Source organism: Lepisosteus oculatus, chromosome 4 (genome assembly GCF_040954835.1).
Source record: "Lepisosteus oculatus isolate fLepOcu1 chromosome 4, fLepOcu1.hap2, whole genome shotgun sequence".
NCBI lineage: Eukaryota > Metazoa > Chordata > Actinopteri > Semionotiformes > Lepisosteidae > Lepisosteus > Lepisosteus oculatus.
The window spans coordinates 13,027,631-13,049,231 of NC_090699.1; the positions used below are offsets into that span (position 1 = coordinate 13,027,631).

Sequence of the window (21,601 nt, forward strand, 5' to 3'; positions counted from 1 at the left end):
TGAAACACTTCATCCCACCACAACACCAAACACAAACACTCGAGGGCGCGTACTGTGGCTATACAAAGACAACATCACGTCAGCGAAGCAGGACAACAAGTCAGTTAGGACCGTATCGACAATGTGGAGGTTACATCGCGAAGTCGCGTTGAATAAGAAGCTTGTCTCTAAGGCATTTCTGTACACCAGTTCTCCGGGGGGGATTTTTAAAGACATTTGTAAAGAATCTGAGTAAAACGTGAAAGAGTGTGTTAACTGTCTGCAGCTGGCAGCGGTTGTCGCACTCTGCACTGACGCCCGAAAGGTCGTTTCCTTCCTGATCTGTTCAGTAGGGAGTAAGCCGGGACTTGTCCCTCTACAGCCTGCACTTTTTATTTTCTTCACTTTTATTCGGAACCCTGAGAACAACCCCCTTCAAAGTCACAAAATCGGTACAAATTCCGTCACTTAACCAAGAACCGCCGGGGCGCCAGAAAGCTGTTGTGTGAAGGCATGAGGGGAAAAAACGTGTTCAGTCGTTTCAATATCGGACTCGCAAAAAATGCAGGCGTTCCAGTCCAAGTTCAGCATACTCGGGAATGGATTAGAAGGACAGATACTGCGAAGTGTCTCACAATGAATGTCTTTACTTGTTGGTGGAGTGGAAACTAAGACATTCACTTCCAGCAGTAAGGAGGGATTTATCATCTATAAACCAGCAGCCATGTCACCCTGCAGCTCCCAGCTGGCTGCCCCACTGGAGCTCAGCAGGTGTGAGCCTGGCCAGTACCTGGATGGGAGACTCCTGGGAAAAACTAGCTCATAGAAAAGACATTTCACTCCCAGCAACTGCTGCTGCACGCTGTATTGTTGTGCGTAAATAAACTTTGATTGATTGAATATCTCATTTTTATAACAAAGTAATAATATTTGTAAAACTCATCGCTTACTGCACTCAATCAGCTCGACTGGCCCAGCTCCCGACAGCTCTTCCCAGCTCCTGCCAGCTCCTCAGGTGCTGCTGCTTTGAGGACACAGCGCCCCCTGCAGGACCAGCAGTGGGCAGCCCTGCTGTACGAGCCGCTCGGCCGAGGGACCTCGGACCACAAGCCGCAGAGTGTCAGAGCAACAGGCCCGCGAATCCCTCAGCAGAACCTTGATATCCACGCGCATGTCTGACGAGGACAGCGTTTAGATTCCCATATATCACACGTGACTGGGTATCAGACGGGCTTTCAGAGGAAAGGTCGATGATTTGCGTGAAAGATAACGCCCGACCCTCCCCCTTTATTCACAGTCAGTCCTTTGATTCCAGAATAAAAACCACAAAAATGTTTTATTAGAGGTCCTTGGTTTCTCCCGGGCAGGGCTGGAGGGGACACCAGCCCGCGACACGGAGCGCATCCCGACGCCCAGACAATTTACAGACACCCATCAGAAAACAACGGCATGGTCACCCCGCCTGACACCGCCCAGAAGGTGCCCCCAGCCCAGAGCTGAACCCAGGACCCATGAGAGGGTGGAGAGAACATGCAGACTCCACCCAGAAGGTGCCCCTGGCCCAGAGCTGAACCCAGGACCCATGAGAGGGTGGAGAAAACCTGCAGACTCCACCCAGAAGGTGCCCCCAGCCCAGACCTGAACCCAGGACCCATGAGAGGGTGGAGAAAACCTGCAGACTCCACCCAGAAGGTGCCCCCAGCCCAGAGCTGAACCCAGGACCCATGAGTGGGTCGGGAGAACATGCAGACTCCACCCAGAAGGCGCCCCTGGCCCAGAACTGAACCCAGGACCCATGAGTGGGTCGGGAGAACATGCAGACTCCACCCAGAAGGTGCCCCCGGCCCAGAACTGAACCCAGGACCCATGAGAGGGTGGAGAAAACCTGCAGACTCCACCCAGAAGGTGCCCCCAGCCCAGAGCTGAACCCAGGACCCATGAGTGGGTCGGGAGAACATGCAGACTCCACCCAGAAGGCGCCCCTGGCCCAGAACTGAACCCAGGACCCATGAGTGGGTCGGGAGAACATGCAGACTCCACCCAGAAGGCGCCCCTGGCCCAGAACTGAACCCAGGACCTATAAGTGGGTATAGAGAACATGCAGACTCCACCCGGAAGGTGCCCCTGGCCCAGAGCTCAGCCCAGGACACTTGGGGGGGTCAAGAGAACATGGAGATTCAACCCAGAAGGTGCCCCTAGCTCAGAACTGAACCCAGGACACGTGAGGGTGTCAAGAAAACATGCAGACTCCACCCAGAAGTTTACCATAGCTGAACCCAGGACATGTGAAGGGGGTGAAGAGAACAGGCAGACAACATCCAAAAGGTGACCCCAGCCCAGAAATCACCCAATACCTTTGAGGTGGGTGGAGAGAACATGCAGACTCCACCCAGAAGGTGACCCCAGCCCCAGACTGAACGCAAAACCCTTGTCATATGACTACAGGTGAAAACTGCGGTTGGCGGCGCAGAGCTGTGGGTGAGAGACGTCAGTCCCCGACGGGGAGCTGGGAGGACTCCAGACAACAGCAACGCCCGCAGATCAGGCCAGCCCAGTGAGGACAGCCATCCGACAGCAGTAGCCGTCAAGACCAGGGTCCTTCCTACTGGCAGGTCCCCAAACGTTCTGACACAGCAACCTGGAAAACATAACGTCCTCACCCGCGGGAGGGTGCAGTCACTGGCACTGTCCCGGGACAGGCACACTGGAGTCACAGGCACACAATTGCCTCAGGATGAACGGGAAGAGGACTGAGCTCGTCCCTCTCCCCTGTCAACTCCGTCACGAGGGGCGACATCACTTCCCAGGATCAACTCCGTCATGAAGGGCGACATCACTTCCCAGGATCAACTCCGTCATGAAGGGCGACATCACTTCCCAGGTTCAACTCCGTCAGGAGGGGCGACATCACTTCCCAGGATCAACTCCGTCATGAGGGGCGACATCACTTCCCAGGATCAACTCTGTCAGTAGTTCTCTATACTACTTGTCTCGTCCAATTCAGACCAAGCCCCAGCCCATCTATAATGGTATCAGTTTCTTTCACAAATATTTCAGGTCATAGTCAGTGGGGTGCTCCCTGTGGACAAGGGGTGGCTGGAGCTGCTGGTCAGGAGAAGCCGGGGAGTTGGGGGCCTCCCCAACAGCGTGCACCCTGAGCCTGGAGGCACGGTGTCTCCTGTAGACGATGACAAGGGTACAGACAACGAGGGCAAGGACAGAGAGGGCGGCCAAACTGCCCAGTACAACAGCAAGTGTGGTCTGGGAACTGCTGACGGACAAGGGAACAGAGAAACTGGGGTCTCGGAGCATTGTGGGGTCAGAGGTCATGGGCAGGACTCCTGAGGATGGGCCACTGTGCAAGAGAGAAAGGGGTTAACACAGACACGATAACTGGACACTACACTCCAGTACATTAACACTGCACTGAGAGAGAGGGGTTCATACAGACACACTGATTGGACACTCCAGTACATTAACACTGCACTGAGAGAGAGGGGTTCATACAGACACACTGACTGACTGGACACTCCAGTACATTAACACTGCACTGAGAGAGAGGGGTTCATACAGACACACTGACTGACTGGACACTCCAGTACATTAACACTGCACTGAGAGAGAGGGGTTCATACAGACACACTGACTGACTGGACACTCCAGTACATTAACACTGCACTGAGAGAGAGGGGTTCATACAGACACCCTGACTGACTGGACACTCCAGTACATTAACACTGCACTGAGAGAGAGGGGTTCATACAGACACACTGACTGACTGGACACTCCAGTACATTAACACTGCACTGAGAGAGAGGGGTTAGATAGATACACTGCAAAGTGGAAACTATAACATAAATTGGATTTTACACCTCAATAGAGACACAGTGGACAGCCAGGATACTGCTGAACAGTGTGCTTTAAACACAACATGCGACTTGCCTCCCACTGGGGGCGTGGACAGGAACAGACCATTCCGACGTCATGTTGAGGCTGGGAGGAGGCTGGTCACCTGGGGACGGGGCTGCAGCATGGCAAAACCTCTTATCAGGGCAAAACACAAGACCACGATAACCAGGCACCTGAGAAAGAGACGATAACCCAGTCTCACTGACAGAGTGAGCCCTGATTGGAGGAGCAGGGTGTCTCTCACTGACAGAGTGAGCCCTGATTGGAGGAGCAGTGTGTCACACTGACAGAGTGATCCCTGATTGGAGGAGCAGTGTCTCTCACTGACAGAGTGATCCCTGATTGGAGGAGCAGGGTGTCTCTCACTGACAGAGTGATCCCTGATTGGAGGAGCAGGGTGTCTCTCACTGACAGAGTGAGCCCTGATTGGAGCAGCAGGGTGTCTCTCACTGACAGAGTGAGCCCTGATTGGAGGAGCAGGGTGTCTCTCACTGACAGAGTGATCCCTGATTGGAGGAGCAGGGTGTCTCACTGACAGAGTGAGCCCTGATTGGAGGAGCAGGGTGTCTATCAGTGACAGAGTGAGCCCTGATTGAAGGAGCAGGGTGTCTCACTGACAGAGTGAGCCCTGATTGGAGGAGCAGGGTGTCTATCAGTCACAGAGTGAGCCCTGATTGGAGGAGCAGTGTGTCACACTGACAGAGTGAGCCCTGATTGGAGGAGCAGGGTGTCTCTGTCACTGACAGCATTGAACCCGAGCCCAGTAAAGCTCAATTCCTGTCTAGCTCAGCAAGATGGGCACAGCTGCTCGGGGCATTCCAGTCTCAGCCCACTGTTGTCATTACCTGCACGGTTCCGCCAGCCGGACACTCGACCCAGCCCGACCCGGACACCCTGATCTGGTACTGGTTCAGTCCGGTACACCTGTGTCTGTAGCACCGAGCCACGACGGGGCTGTGAGACAGGGGGAGGTTCTGAGGGAGAGCAGGAGAGAGCAGGAGAGTGAGGCCGCGGGCGCTCAGAGCCGGGTCCCAGCCAGGACGGCGCACACAGAGGCACACACCTCCCTCGTCAGGCTGGAGAAGAAGCAGCGACTGTCGGCCCGAAAGATCTCCCCGCCCCCCGCGTCTGCCCCGCCCACTCTCTCGTTCTCTTCTTTCCAGCACTCGCTCTGAGGGAGAGAGAGAGAGACAGGCACTGGCACTGAGGGAGAGAGAGAGAGACAGGCACTCGCTCTGAGGGAGAGAGAGAGAGACAGGCACTCGCTCTGAGGGGGAGAGAGAGAGACAGGCACTGGCTCTGAGGGAGAGAGAGAGACAGGCACTCGCTCTGAGGGAGAGAGAGAGAGACAGGCACTGGCACTGAGGGAGAGAGAGAGAGACAGGCACTCGCTCTGAGGGAGAGAGAGAGAGACAGGCACTGGCACTGAGGGAGAGAGAGAGACAGGCACTCGCTCTGAGGGGGAGAGAGAGACAAGCACTGGCTCTGAGGGAGAGAGAGAGAGACAGGCACTCGCTCTGAGGGGGAGAGAGAGAGAGACAGGCACTGGCACTGAGGGAGAGAGAGATAGACAGGCACTGGCTCTGAGGGGGAGAGAGAGAGACAGGCACTGGCTCTGAGGGGGAGAGAGAGAGACAGGCACTCGCTCTGAGGGGGAGAGAGAGACAGGCACTGGCACTGAGGGAGAGAGAGAGACAGGCACTGGCACTGAGGGAGAGAGAGAGAGACAGGCACTGTTGCTGAGGGAGAGAGCGAGAGAGACAGGCACTCACTCTGAGGGAGAGAGAGAGAGACAGGCACTACCTCTGAGGGAAACAGAGAGACAGGCACTACCTCTGAGGGAGAGAGAGAGAGACAGGCACTACCTCTGAGGGCGGTAGAGAGAGACAGACAGACAAGGGGTATCTGGGGAGAGAGAGAGCCTCACAGCGCTGGCCAGGGGTTTGTACATGCGGCAGCCATCTAGGTACTGATCCGTCTGGCACTCCCCCTTGTGGAGGTGGAGATAATGACACCCCGAGCCGCTGGAGGAGAGAGAGGGAGAGACTGTCAGCAGGGGCGCCGGCAAGCCCAGGGGAGCCTGAGACACACCAGCCGGAGGAGATCGGCATGTGGACGGATCGGCGCAGCTACCTGCCCGAGCAGAAGAAGGGGGACGAGCCGTCGTGGCACGAAGACACCAGCCCGAACGATGCGCCCTCACCTGCAACACACAGCCCACAGTGAGGGACAGAGAGAGACAGTGAGCGAGAGACACACAGAGAGAGACTTTTTCATGTGAATTTCATTATTTTATTTGCTTTGGCAACACTGATTGTACCCATCGGTCATGCTAATAAAGCACCTTGAACTGAATTGAATTGAACTGACACAGAGAGAGACACAGTGAGTGCACAGAGAGAGACAGAGAGACACAGAGAGACAGATATGAGAGATACATTATATGTAAATATTGTATGACATGTCTCTGTTGTAAATGTCTGTAATATGTCTGTAGATTTTATTATACTTTTATTTTGTATTTAATGTTAATTTTATTATTTTTATTTGCTTTGGCAACACTGATTGTACCCATCGGTCATGCTAATAAAGCACCTTGAACTGAATTGAATAGATAGAGTGTGTGTGTGTCCGGCGTGTGTGTCTTGGGTGAGAGTGCGTGTGTGCGTGCGTGTGTGTCTGGGGTGAGAGTGTGTGTGTGTGTGTCTGGGGTGAGAGTGCGTGTGTGCGTGCGTGCGTGTGTGTCTGGGGTGAGAGTGTGTGCGTGTGTGTGTCTGGGGTGAGAGTGTGTGCGTGTGTGTCTGGGGTCAGTGTGTGTGCGTGTGTGTCTGGGGTCAGTGTGTGTGTCTGGGGTGAGAGTGTGTGCGTGTGTGTCTGGGGTCAGTGTGTGTGTCTGGGGTGAGAGTGTGTGCGTGTGTGTCTGGGGTCAGTGTGTGTGTCTGGGGTGAGAGTGTGTGCGTGTGTGTCTGGGGTCAGTGTGTGCGTGTGTGTCTGGGGTGAGAGTGTGTGTGTGTGTGTCTGGGGTCAGTGTGTGCGTGTGTGTCTGGGGTCAGTGTGTGCGTGTGTGTCTGGGGTGAGAGTGTGTGTGTGTGTGTCTGGGGTCAGTGTGTGCGTGTGTGTCTGGGGTGAGAGTGTGTGTGTGTGTCTGGGGTCAGTGTGTGTGTCTGGGGTGAGAGTGTGCATGTGGTCAGCGATTCGCCCTTCGCCCCATCCCCAGTCCTGACCGGTCAGTGGTCAGTAATTCACCCTATCCCCAGTGACCCCAGTCAGTGACTGACCCTTACCCTGTCCCCAGTCCTGACCGGTCAGTGGTCAGTGGTCAGTGTGTGTCCCCAGTCCTGACCGGTCAGTGGTCAGTGTGTGTCCCCAGTCCTGACCGGTCAGTGGTCAGTGGTCAGTGTGTGTCCCCAGTCCTGACCGGTCATTGGTCAGTGAGTGACCCTTACCCTGTCCCCAGTCCTGACCGGTCAGTGGTCAGTGGTCAGTGAGTGACCCTTACCCTGTCCCCAGTCCTGACCGGTCAGTGGTCAGTGAGTGACCCTTACCCTGTCCCCAGTCCTGACCGGTCAGTGGTCAGTGAGTGACCCCAGACCTGACCGGTCAGTGGTCAGTGAGTGACCCTTACCCTGTCCCCAGCCCTGACCGGTCAGTGGTCAGTGGTCAGTGGTCAGTGACTGACCCTTACCCTGTCCCCAGTCCTGACCGGTCAGTGGTCAGTGGTCAGTGAGGGACCCCAGTCCTGACCGGTCAGTGGTCAGTGGTCAGTGTGTGTCCCCAGTCCTGACCGGTCAGTGGTCAGTGGTCAGTGAGTGACCCCAGTCCTGACCGGTCAGTGGTCAGTGGTCAGTGAGTGACCCTTACCCTGTCCCCAGTCCTGACTGGTCAGTGGTCAGTGGTCAGTGAGTGACCCCAGTCCTGACTGGTCAGTGGTCAGTGGTCAGTGAGTGACCCTTACCCTGTCCCCAGTCCTGACTGGTCAGTGGTCAGTGGTCAGTGAGTGACCCCAGTCCTGACTGGTCAATGGTCAGTGGTCAGTGAGTGACCCTTACCCTGTCCCCAGTCCAGGCTGCGAGCGGAGCTGTAGTTCACCCGGTACCAGCCGGTGTCCTGCAGTGCGGACAGAGTGACCGGGTCGAGACGCACAGCCAGCTCCTCCCCCAGCGCTGCGGTCATCACCGAGCCCTGCAGAACCCGGGCCTCCCAGTGAGACGAGACAGAACCGGGCGGAACCTGAGAGAGAGAGGGAGCGGTCACCACACACACACCCCTGAGAGAGAGAGGGAGCGGTCACCACGCACACACCCCTGAGAGAGAGAGGGAGCGGTCACCACACACACACCCCTGAGAGAGAGAGGGAGCGGTCACCACACACACACCCCTGAGAGAGAGAGGGAGCGGTCACCACACACACACCCCTGAGAGAGAGAGGGAGCGGTCACCACACACACACCCCTGAGAGAGAGAGGGAGCGGTCACCACACACACACCCCTGAGAGAGAGAGGGAGCGGTCACCACACACACACCCCTGAGAGAGAGAGGGAGCGGTCACCACGCACACACCCCCACCCCCACACACACACACACCCCTGAGAGAGAGGGAGTGGTCACCACACAGACACACACACACACACACACACACACACACACACACACCTGAGAGAGAGGGAGTGGTCACCACACAGACACACACACACACACACACCTGAGAGAGGGAGCAGTCACCACACACACACACACACCCCTGAGACAGAGGGAGCAGTCACCACACACACACACACACCCCCCTGAGAGAGAGGGAGCAGTCACCACACACACACACACACCTGAGAGAGAGGGCTACAACCACAGTGTGTACAGTGTTCAGAGTGGGTTCAGTGTGTGTTCAGTGCTCAGGGTGTGTTCAGGGCTCAGTACCTGGTTCTCCAGAGGCGCTCCCAGCTCAGGGCTGTCGGAGTGCAGGTGAGCCTGCAGGGCGGCGATCACAGTGTGTGTGCAGTGTGTGTTCAGTGCTCAGGGTGTGTTCAGGGCTCAGTACCTGGTTCTCCAGAGGCGCTCCCAGCTCAGGGCTGTCGGAGTGCAGGTGAGCCTGCAGGGCGGCGATCACAGTGTGTGTGCAGTGTGTGTTCAGTGCTCAGGGTGTGTTCAGGGCTCAGTACCTGGTTCTCCAGAGGCGCTCCCAGCTCAGGGCTGTCGGAGTGCAGGTGAGCCTGCAGGGCGGCGATCACAGTTGGGGTGTAGATCCTCACCTGTCCTGTCTCATCAGTGTTCGTCACCTGACCCCGCACAGAGCACTCACCACCCACTACACAACACAACACAGCACAGCACAGCACATCAATAACCAGCTACACAATTCTACACTCACTGCAGAGTATCACACCACACCTCAACACACAATCCCTACACAGCATGCACAATCTGCACACAACATGTGACTGTGGACTCACTCTGTGAGGAGTGGGAGTGGGAGCAGTCTGTGACTGTGGACTCACTGTGTGAGGAGTGGGAGTGGGAGCAGTCTGTGACTGTGGACTCTCTGTGTGAGGAGTGGGAGTGGGAGCAGTCTGTGACTGTGGACTCACTCTGTGAGGAGTGGGAGTGGGAGCAGTCTGTGACTGTGGACTCTCTGTGTGAGGAGTGGGAGTGGGAGCAGTCTGTGACTGTGGACTCTCTGTGTGAGGAGTGGGAGTGGGAGCAGTCTGTGACTGTGGACTCACTCTGTGAGGAGTGGGAGTGGGAGCAGTCTGTGACTGTGGACTCACTCTGTGAGGAGTGGGAGTATGAGCGGTCTGTGACTGTGGACTCACTGTGTGAGGAGTGGGAGTGGGAGCGGTCTGTGACTGTGGATTCTCTGTGTGAGGAGTGGGAGTGGGAGCAGTCTGTGACTGTGGACTCACTGTGTGAGGAGTGGGAGTGGGAGCAGTCTGTGACTGTGGGCTCTCTGTGTGAGGAGTGGGAGTGGGAGCAGTCTGTGACTGTGGACCCACTCTGTGAGGAGTGGGAGTGGGAGCAGTCTGTGACTGTGGACTCACTCTGTGAGGAGTGGGAGTGGGAGCAGTCTGTGACTGTGGACCCACTCTGTGAGGAGTGGGAGTGGGAGCAGTCTGTGACTGTGGACTCACTCTGTGAGGAGTGGGAGTGGGAGCAGTCTGTGACTGTGGACTCACTCTGTGAGGAGTGGGAGTGGGAGCAGTCTGTGACTGTGGACTCACTGTGTGAGGAGTGGGAGTGGGAGCAGTCTGTGACTGTGGACTCTCTGTGTGAGGAGTGGGAGTGGGAGCAGTCTGTGACTGTGGACTCACTGTGTGAGGAGTGGGAGCAGTCTGTGACTGTGGACTCACTCTGTGAGGAGTGGGAGTGGGAGCAGTCTGTGACTGTGGACTCACTGTGTGAGGAGTGGGAGTGGGAGCAGTCTGTGACTGTGGACTCACTGTGTGAGGAGTGGGAGTGGGAGCAGTCTGTGACTGTGGACTCACTGTGTGAGGAGTGGGAGTGGGAGCAGTCTGTGACTGTGGACTCTCTGTGTGAGGAGTGGGAGTGGGAGCAGTCTGTGACTGTGGACTCACTGTGTGAGGAGTGGGAGTGGGAGCAGTCTGTGACTGTGGACTCACTGTGTGAGGAGTGGGAGTGGGAGCAGTCTGTGACTGTGGACTCACTGTGTGAGGAGTGGGAGTGGGAGCAGTCTGTGACTGTGGACTCTCTGTGTGAGGAGTGGGAGTGGGAGCAGTCTGTGACTGTGGACTCACTGTGTGAGGAGTGGGAGTGGGAGCAGACTGTGACTGTGGACTCACTGTGTGAGGAGTGGGAGTGGGAGCAGTCTGTGACTGTGGACTCACTGTGTGAGGAGTGGGAGTGGGAGTGGGAGCAGACTGTGACTGTGGACTCACTGTGTGAGGAGTGGGAGTGGGAGCAGTCTGTGACTGTGGACTCTCTGTGTGAGGAGTGGGAGTGGGAGCAGTCTGTGACTGTGGACTCACTGTGTGAGGAGTGGGAGTGGGAGCAGTCTGTGACTGTGGACTCACTGTGTGAGGAGTGGGAGTGGGAGCAGTCTGTGACTGTGGACTCACTCTGTGAGGAGTGGGAGTGGGAGCAGTCTGTGACTGTGGACTCACTGTGTGAGGAGTGGGAGTGGGAGCAGTCTGTGACTGTGGACCCACTCTGTGAGGAGTGGGAGTGGGAGCAGTCTGTGACTGTGGACTCACTGTGTGAGGAGTGGGAGTGGGAGCAGTCTGTGACTGTGGACTCACTGTGTGAGGAGTGGGAGTGGGAGCAGTCTGTGACTGTGGACTCACTGTGTGAGGAGTGGGAGTGGGAGCAGTCTGTGACTGTGGACTCTCTGTGTGAGGAGTGGGAGTGGGAGCAGTCTGTGACTGTGGACTCACTGTGTGAGGAGTGGGAGTGGGAGCAGACTGTGACTGTGGACTCACTGTGTGAGGAGTGGGAGTGGGAGCAGTCTGTGACTGTGGACTCTCTGTGTGAGGAGTGGGAGTGGGAGCAGTCTGTGACTGTGGACTCACTGTGTGAGGAGTGGGAGTGGGAGCAGTCTGTGACTGTGGACTCACTGTGTGAGGAGTGGGAGTGGGAGCAGTCTGTGACTGTGGACTCACTCTGTGAGGAGTGGGAGTGGGAGCAGTCTGTGACTGTGGACTCACTGTGTGAGGAGTGGGAGTGGGAGCAGTCTGTGACTGTGGACCCACTCTGTGAGGAGTGGGAGTGGGAGCAGTCTGTGACTGTGGACTCACTGTGTGAGGAGTGGGAGTGGGAGCAGTCTGTGACTGTGGACTCACTGTGTGAGGAGTGGGAGTGGGAGCAGTCTGTGACTGTGGACTCACTGTGTGAGGAGTGGGAGTGGGAGCAGTCTGTGACTGTGGACTCACTGTGTGAGGAGTGGGAGTGGGAGCAGTCTCTCCAGGTGTGGAACAGCTCCTTGGAGAAGCCCAGGGTGTGGAGCAGCTCATGAATCACAGTCTGCAAGAGATCAGCACCTCCATCAGGACACTGACCCCTCCCTCAGGACACTGACCCCACCCTCCATCAGGACACTGACCCCTCCATCAGGACACTGACCCCTCTCTCCCTCAGGACACTGACCCCACCCTCCATCAGGACACTGACCCCTCCATCAGGACACTGACCCCTCCCTCCTTCAGGACACTGACACCTCCCTCCCTCAGGACACTGACCCCTCCCTCAGGACACTGACCCCTCTCTCCCTCAGGACACTGACCCCTCTCTCCCTCAGGACACTGACCCCTCCCTCCCTCAGGACACTGACCCCTCTCTCCCTCAGGAGACTGACCCCTCCCTCAGGACACTGACCCCTCTCTCCCTCAGGACACTGACCCCTCCCTCCCTCAGGATACTGACCCCTCTCTCCCTCAGGACACTGACCCCTCCCTCAGGACACTGACCCCACCCTCCCTCAGGACACTGACCCCTCCCACAGGACACAGACCCCTCCCTCCCTCAGGACACTGACCCCTCCCTCCCTCAGGACACTGACCCCTGTCTCTATACCTGTACAGTCCTGCGGTGACTGAAATCGGGCGCCGTCAGTCGATCCCGACAGATCACCACCACACCTGCCACAGGCCTGCCCCAGGAATCAGTCTGGCAATGAACGGCATAGGCCAGCACACTGGACTGAGAGAGAGGGGTTAATACACTCCAGTCCATTAACACTGCACTGAGAGAGAGGGGTTCATACAGACACACTGACTGACTGGACACTCCAGTACATTAACACTGCACTGAGAGAGAGGGGTTCATACAGACACACTGACTGACTGGACACTCCAGTACATTAACACTGCACTGAGAGAGATGGGTTCATACAGACACACTGACTGGACACTCCAGTACATTAACACTGCACTGAGAGAGAGGGGTTCATACAGACACACTGACTGACTGGACACTCCAGTACATTAACACTGCACTGAGAGAGAGGGGTTCATACAGACACACTGACTGACTGGACACTCCAGTACATTAACACTGCACTGAGAGAGAGGGGTTCATACAGACACACTGACCTACTGGACACTCCAGTCCATTAACACTGCACTGAGAGAGAGGGGTTCATACAGACACACTGACTGGACACTCCAGTACATTAACACTGCACTGAGAGAGAGGGGTTCATACAGACACACTGACTGACTGGACACTCCAGTACATTAACACTGCACTGAGAGAGAGGGGTTCATACAGACACACTGACTGGACACTCCAGTACATTAACACTGCACTGAGAGAGAGGGGTTCATACAGACACACTGACTGGACACTCCAGTACATTAACACTGCACTGAGAGAGAGGGGTTCATACAGACACACTGACTGACTGGACACTCCAGTACATTAACACTGCACTGAGAGAGAGGGGTTCATACAGACACACTGACTGTTTTCCTACTCACAATCTCAGTAAAAAGGGTCACAGATCTTACACCAAACAAGGGAGACACAGTGATGACAGGACTGGCTCTGACCTCGGCCCTGCACTTGTCTGTGTTGTGAGTGTGCAGGTACAGCAGGAAGTCTGTGTCAGGAAGTCCCGCCCCTTCCGGCCGCAGCTGTATGCGATCTGGGGAGTCTGGGTCGGGGTAGACCACACAGCCCGCCAGGTGAGCGTCAGGGATCTGCCAATCATCAGCGATCAATACTTCATCACCGCTCGGAGCAGCAGGGAGAGGTGGAGAACTCAACACACGTCAGGCAGGTGAGCAGGAGAGATCTGACAGAGTAACTGTAAATAAAACTCACAGTGATGTCGAGACAGGTCTCCAAACTGTAGTTCTCATTTGCTTTACCACACCTAAAACAAAGAGAGACAGAGGGGTTCATACAGACACACTGACTGACTGGACACTCCAGTACATTAACACTGCACTGAGAGAGAGGGGTTCATACAGACACACTGACTGGACACTCCAGTACATTAACACTGCACTGAGAGAGAGGGGTTCATACAGACACACTGACTGACTGGACACTCCAGTACATTAACACTGCACTGAGAGAGAGGGGTTCATACAGACACACTGACTGGACACTCCAGTACATTAACACTGCACTGAGAGAGAGGGGTTCATACAGACACACTGACTGACTGGACACTCCAGTACATTAACACTGCACTGAGAGAGAGGGGTTCATACAGACACACTGACTGGACACTCCAGTACATTAACACTGCACTGAGAGAGAGGGGTTCATACAGACACACTGACTGACTGGACACTCCAGTACATTAACACTGCACTGAGAGAGAGGGGTTCATACAGACACACTGACTGACTGGACACTCCAGTACATTAACACTGCACTGAGAGAGAGGGGTTCATACAGACACACTGACTGACTGGACACTCCAGTACATTAACACTGCACTGAGAGAGAGGGGTTCATACAGACACACTGACTGGACACTCCAGTACATTAACACTGCACTGAGAGAGAGGGGTTCATACAGACACACTGACTGGACACTCCAGTACATTAACACTGCACTGAGAGAGAGGGGTTCATACAGACACACTGACTGGACACTCCAGTCCATTAACACTGCACTGAGAGAGAGGGGTTCATACAGACACACTGACTGACAGGAGTATTTTTCATTGTATATCAGACAGGCTGACCTGTTGTAGTTGGCAGTGCTGGAGTTCCTCCAGATGAACTTGCAGTACTTGTTGACGTCTCTAACAAGAAGCAGTCGGTCTGGAACTCTGATCACTGAAGACAGACAGACAGGTCATCAGACACAGAGTGACTGACCAACACCTCCCTCAGACACACCGATGGACAGAGACCCACTGACTGACCAACACCTCCCTCGGACACACTGATGGACAGAGACCCACTGAGTGACCGACACCTCCTTCACCTGACAGATGAACATAAAGTTAATGTACACGACCGGAGGACAAGAGGACAGGCAGGCAGGAGGACAGACAGGCAGGAGGACTGGAATGAGGACAGGAGGACTGGCAGGAGGACAGACAGACAGGCAGTCAGACAATTTGACAAGCGAACAGAGAGGCAGACAGACAGGCAGGCAGGAGGACAGGCAGGCGGGCTCCAGCACTCCCTCACCCGAGAGCGCCCCAGAGACGGTCCTGATGGCCTCGGCCACAGCCGGCTCCAGCCTCTGTCCCTCCAGCGCGGACAGGGCGGGGCTCTCCCGGGGGCGCCAGGTCCGGATCCTGATGGGCAGGGCAGGGGGCGCGTCCGAGTGCCCCAGGGGTGAGGCCTGAGGGGGCGGGGCCCGGGGCTGGAGGGGGAGGACCGAGCTCCTGGAGCTCCTCCTGCGGGGCGGGGCTGAGTCTGAAGTGGGAGGGGCCTCCCGCAGGTGGCTTTGGGCAGGCCATGCCTTGGCACGGGTGGGCGGGGACTGGCCACAACGGGGCGTGTCTATGGCACCAGGAGGCGTGGCCTGTGCTGTCCGGTTCCCTCCAGCTGTACCTGGGTGGCCCTGGGAAGGCGGAGCTTCGCGGGAGAGGGGCGGAGCCACCACCCTGACCGTCGCCTGGACTTCGTCAAAGAGGCACCTGGCCCGGCTGGCGGGGACCCATAGGAACAGCGGCCATAGCAACAGCCACGGCAACCGCAAGGAGGCAGGCGTGCCCAGGGCCGGACCAGAGGTCATCTGAAGACCTGGATCGCCTGCGGACTGGGGCTCCCTGAACTCAAGAACTGACCTGCTCAGCTGATCGATTCCTCATCTGTAAAAAACACAAATACAGGTGACGTAGGGGGACGTCAGTACCTCTGTACCTCTGGGGTACTGCAAGTTTGACCGAATTGCTAAGTGAAAAGGGATGAACACAGCCTCTGCAGGGTACAGGCTTAAACACGGCACACGACTGCACATCTGAATGCACGATTACTATTTATTTGCTTAATTTAAGAGTGTGAAAAACTGAAACGGTGAGTGTGGCACGTGCAGAGGGACCCTGTCAGTCAGTACTCCAGCAGCTCCAGTATATCACCCTGCAGCTCCCAGCTGGCAGCCCACTGGAGCTCAGCAGGTATGAGCCTGGCCAGTACCTGGATGGGAGACTCCTGGGAAAGCTGAGGCTGCTGCTGGAAGAGGTGTGAGTGGACCAGTAGGGGGCGCTCAGCCTGTGGTCTGTGGGGGTCCTAATGCCCCAGGACAGTGACGGGGACACTAGACTGTAAACAGGCATCGTCCAAAAGCACTATATAAGTGTAAGCAATTATTATTATTATTATTATTATTATTATTATTATTATTATTATTATTATTATTACTCCGCCAGATCAGAGTCTTTCTGTTCTTGCTTGAGGCGTCCTTGCAGGACTCTTCCAGCTCAGAAATATTCTGAGGTCCTCACGCGAGCACAGATATTCCAGAAGACTCAAGTCTGGGGACTGTGGAATAATGCCAAAACCGAGGCCTGGCGCAGAGACCTTCCCTTTCTGTGGGGTGGCACTGGTGCGCTGGCTCTGTGGCTCTCAATCACCCTGGCTCTGTGGCTCGGGATCTGCGCCTGTGGCTGGAAGGTTGCCGGTTCGATTCCCACGGCCGGCAAAGGAATCGTACTCCGCTGGGCCCCTGAGCGAGGCCCTGAACCCCAGCTGCTCCAGGGGTGCTGTATAAATGTCTGACCCTGCGCTCTGACCCCCAGCTTCTCTCCCTGTCTGTGTGTCTCCTGGAGAGCAAGCTGGGGTCTGTGAAGAGACACATTCCTGATGAAAGAGACTGTACAGGGACAGTAAAGAGATCTGATCTTGATTGTACAGGGACAGTAAAGAGATCTGATCTTGATTGTACAGGGACAGTAAAGAGATCTGATCTTGATTGTACAGGGACAGTAAAGAGATCTGATCTTGATTGTATAGGGACAGGAAAGAGATCTGATCTTGATCGTACAGGGACAGGAAAGAGATCTGATCTTGATCGTACAGGGACAGGAAAGAGATCTGATCTTGATCGTACAGAGACAGGAAAGAGACCTGATCCTGATTGTATAGGGACAGGAAAGAGATCTGATCTTGATTGTACAGGGACAGGAAAGAGATCTGATCTTGATCGTACAGGGCCAGGAAAGAGACCTGATCTTGATTGTACAGGGCCAGGAAAGAGATCTGATCTTGATTGTACAGAGACAGGAAAGAGATCTGATCTTGATTGTACAGAGACACTAAAGAGATCTGATCTTGATTGTACAGAGACAGGAAAGAGATCTGATCTTGATTGTACAGGGCCAGTAAAGAGATCTGATCCTGATTGTATAGGGACACTAAAGAGATCTGATCCTGATTGTACAGAGACAGGAAAGAGATCTGATCTTGATTGTACAGGGACAGTAAAGAGCTCTGATCTTGATCGTACAGGGCCAGGCAAGAGATCTGATCCTGATCGTACAGGGACAGTAAAGAGATCTGATCCTGATTGTATAGGGACACTAAAGAGATCTGATCCTGATCGTACAGAGACAGGAAAGAGATCTGATCCTGATTGTACAGGGACAGGAAAGAGCTCTGATCTTCTGATTCACCTGCAGTGAGAGCACCTCAAAGCTGCTCGGGGGACAGCAATATTAACAACAGTGTCTACCCCCCATCGTGCACAAGAACCTGTCGTGTGAGGTCGGGGGTCCGGGGTCAGAGGTCAGAGGTCAGACCATAGCGCACAGGAACAGCACAGGCACCCCCCTCTTCATGACCGCTATGTGAGGTCAGGGGTCAGAGGTCCAGCCACAGACCACAGGAACACCAGAGGACCCTGGGGAGACCAGTCCAGCCAGCACTGAGGTCAGGCTGGGATCTCCTGCTCACCACAGCTGACCCACGGGGAACGCACATTCATGTGTGGAGCTGGGCATCACCCCAGTCTCCTTACCGGTGCCGAGAGACACGGGCCACGCGTGTGCGTGGGGGTAGGGGGGCACTGTTCACCCCATAAGCAACAGCCCAGCCCCTCGGCCCGACGCGGGTGTCTGACCGTGACCGGACACTGCGCGAACCTCAGACGGTGCGTGTTCGTGTGCGTGTGCGTGTGGAGGGGAACGGGAGCTGTGGGCGAGCCGGACTCACCTTTCGGTTTCCAGTTTGTCCTTTTTTTCGGTTCGGGTTCGGTTACGGAAAGAACCGTCCTCTCACTCCCAGGCGCCGGCTCGGACCCTTGCCCTCGATGTTGCCCGTCTGGCCGCCCCTCCTCGCTCGGGCCGCCGGCAGGAAGCGGAAGACGCGGCTCGCGAGGATCCACAGCTCCTCGGCTCGAGACTCGCTCCCCGCGGCGGGCAGCGCGTTCCGTCACGCCCGCGAGAGGGGGGCGTGTCTGCAGGGCGAGTGTCCAGCCCCTCACCTGGTGCAGGATTAACTACTGTATCTGCACCCGTCTCTCTCTGGGGTATTTAACTTTCAAACTCCCTCAGTGTGTCTCTCTCTCTGGGGTATTTAACTCTCAAACTCCCTCAGTGTGTGTCTCTCTCTGGGGTATTTAACTCTCAAACTCCCTCAGTGTCTCTCTCTCTCTGGGGTATTTAACTCTCAAACTCCCTCAGTGTCTCTCTCTCTCTGGGGTATTTAACTCTCAAACTCCCTCAGTGTCTCTCTCTCTCTGGGGTATTTAACTCTCAAACTCCCTCAGTGTGTCTCTCTCTCTGGGGTATTTAACTCTCAAACTCCCTCAGTGTCTCTCTCTCTCTCTCTGTGGGGTATTTAACTCTCAAACTCCCTCAGTGTCTCTCAGTTCAGTTCAATTCAAGGTGCTTTATTAGCATGACTGATGGGTACAATCAGTGTTGTCAAAGCAGATAAAATAAAATTAACATGGAACAAAACACAAAATAAAGTAAAATCAAATCTACAGACATATTACAGACATTTACAGCAAATACATATAATAAAATATTGACATCTACTGTAGACAGAAGGAGCATTATAGGGAGACAGACTCACTGTTCCTCAGGCTGTGACAGGAGATCACATACTGGGATGCCAGTTCAACTGAGTTCCCTCCTCCCTCTCCCAGTAGGATTGGGACCCGTTGTGACTCTGGCAGGTGTGGGAACTCTGGGATTAGATTTCTGAGTTTAGGGAAGAATGTTTCTCTAATCCCAGAGTATCTGTCACAGTGCAGTAGGAAGTGCACCTCTGTCTCTATTTCTCCCTGCTGGCAGTGGGAGCACAGTCTGTCCTCTCTGGACAGCCAGGTCTGCCTGTGTCGCCCAGTTTCTATGGCCAGGCTGTGGTCACTAAGCCTGCCCTCTCTGGGCAGCCAGGTTGTCTGTGTCCAGTTTCTGTGTCCAGGCTGTGGTCACTGAGCCTGTCCTCTCTGGACAGCCAGGTCTGTCTGTGTCCAGTTTCTATGCCCAGGCTGTGGTCACTGAGCCTGTCCTCTCTGGACAGCCAGGTCTGCCTGTGTCCAGTTTCTATGCCCAGGCTGTGGTCACTGAGCCTGTACTTCGTCAGGGTCTGTTTCTGTTTGTTGTTTCTTATCTTGGTCAAATATTCGGCTAGTGTGTATTGTCTGTTTAGGGTTCTGTAGCATTCCAGTTTGTGTTGTGTTTGTGTGTGTGTGTCCCAGTGTGTGAGATATTGCTGTTTGATCTGTGCTGTGATGTGGTTGAGTCTGGGTTGTGGTGCTCTAGCAGTGCTGTCCTGAGGCTGGTTAGTGTTGGTGTGGCTCAGGTCAGTGAGCCTCAGGACCAGCTGGCTCAGGGGGCTCTGTTTTGGGCTCAGCTCTTGGCTCAGCAGGGCTTTGTGGTGGTAGGAATTTTGGTCGCTGTTTTTTAGGTGTAGCCAATACTTTAATACTCTTTTCTGTATGTTTATCAATAGTGGGTACTGGCCTAATTCGGCCCTGCACCCGTTGTTAGGTGTTTTTCTCTGCATATTTAACTCTCAAACTCCCTCAGTGTCTCTCTCTCTCTCTCTGGGGTATTTAACTCTCAAACTCCCTCAGTGTGTGTGTCTCTCTCTGGGGTATTTAACTCTCAAACTCCCTCAGTGTGTGTCTCTGGGGTATTTAACTCTCAAACTCCCTCAGTGTGTCTCTCTCTCTGGGGTATTTAACTCTCAGACTCCCTCAGTGTGTCTCTCTCTCTGGGGAGAGATCAGATCAGATCTCTTTATTGGAGGAGGATTCCTCTGCCGGCCGCCTGGATTTGAACCGGCAACCTCCCAGCCACAGGCACGGGTCCCGAGCCCCAGGGCCAGCGCTCCGCCCTGTAAAACACAAGCAGACGTCAACTCCCCGCCCGTTCCATCATATTCGGGAGGTGGATTTCCCAGTGGACGCACGGACGCGCAGTCGCCCGCGGCTGGCACGGCGGTAAACCTGCGCCCCGCGTGCCTGGCTCGCTCGGCGAGAGGGCTGGGGCCGCGGGACAGACCCTCAGCGCCGGGCGTCCGGCTCGGCATTCAGCTGACTCCCGCATCCCGTCTGTGGTGCCACCGGCGTGGGAAACCCAGCTTCGCAAGGACACGTTGTCGCGGGGGGGGAAAGGCATCGAAAATCTCGCCGCTTTGTCCGAAAAGATCCGGACACCCCGAAGGCACGGGCAGCCGGGAGAATCGTGGAGACCTCGGGTGAGAAACTCCGTCCGAAAGCGCTGCCGCAGGGGAGGTTCACGAGGCTCAAACGTGCGAGGGCTCCTCGCACGGGTGTGCACGAGGATGTTCGGCCCCAGCTGAGCCAGACGCAGGAGCTCTGGGACAGGGCTGCTGTCGTTCTTTTGTTCGAAAAAACCCGACACGCCTTCAGGCGGGTCGTCGCGTGACCGGCCGGTAGGGCTGTCCCACGGTCCCAGGTTCTCTAGCGAGGCTTCTGCTCACCTGTGGACGTGAACGATGGTGACTGCCTTACCGTGAAGAGCGTGATGACGCTGGCTCTCAGTTCCCACGCACATGGGGCCCAGAGCTTCTCTCCTCCCGCTTGGGCTCGGGTGTGGGGTTGTGGGTACGAGACACCGAGGCGGCTGCTGTGCCTGGAGGCGGGCCTTCCTCGGGGGTCCGTCCTCGTGAGAGAGCCCGACGCACGCCGCTCCTCCACGATGTGAAGGGTGACGAGGCAGTGAGACCGCAGCCTGCGTGAGCTTTCTTGTCACGCCACCACTCCTGACCAGGCAACCAGTACCGAGCAGGTCCAGCACTCAACAGGCTCAGTACTGACCCCGTCCACTATTGACCAGGCCCAGTACTGACCCTGTCCACTACTGACCAGTGGACCAGTACTGACCCCATCCACTCCTGACTAGACTCAGTACTGGTCCACTGATCAGTGGTGGACGGGGTCAGTACTGGTCCACTGGTCAGTAGTGGACGGGGTCAGTACTGGGTCTGGTCAGGAGTGGATGGGGTCAGTACTGAGTCTAGTCAGGAGTGGATGGGGTCAGTACTGGTCCGGCACTCACCAGGCCCGGTACTGTCCCCGTCCACTACTGACCAGTATTTAGTACTGACCAGGTCCAGTACTTCTGAGTGTGAGAAGTCAAGATCCGAAACCGTTCCTCTCCCTCGACCGGAGAAGCACAGCCGAGTCTCCCCAAAGCACCCCGTCACCCTGGAGACCGTCACAGCTCTCTGCTTCCTGGGAATGATCTCCGATCCCTTCTCGTCTCCCAGGCAGCTGCAGTCACCCTCCCTCTCACTGATCCGCACGGTCAGTTTTCCCAGAGTCCAGAGGGACTCAGAAAATACCAGCAGATCAACGCCCAGTGATGCACAGAAGTACAC

At 55.7% G+C, this 21,601-nt stretch overlaps 1 protein-coding gene across 1 annotated transcript; it reads right to left on the reverse strand.

The window, feature by feature from the left end:
• Positions 1-1,296: 1,296 nt before the first annotated feature.
• Positions 1,297-19,073, reverse strand: LOC138238363 (ciliated left-right organizer metallopeptidase). Its single transcript, XM_069188720.1, has 15 exons — positions 17,957-19,073; positions 14,990-15,618; positions 14,536-14,629; positions 13,658-13,709; positions 13,384-13,533; positions 12,407-12,532; positions 11,767-11,857; positions 9,046-9,191; positions 7,938-8,118; positions 6,022-6,091; positions 5,816-5,912; positions 4,952-5,059; positions 4,734-4,862; positions 3,922-4,061; positions 1,297-3,334 (listed from the first exon to the last, which is right to left on the reverse strand). The coding sequence occupies exons 2-15, from the start codon at positions 15,540-15,542 to the stop codon at positions 3,022-3,024; spliced, it is 2,250 nt and encodes a 749-aa protein (XP_069044821.1). The 5' UTR covers positions 15,543-15,618; positions 17,957-19,073; the 3' UTR covers positions 1,297-3,021.
• Between the last annotated feature and the right edge of the window lie 2,528 nt (positions 19,074-21,601).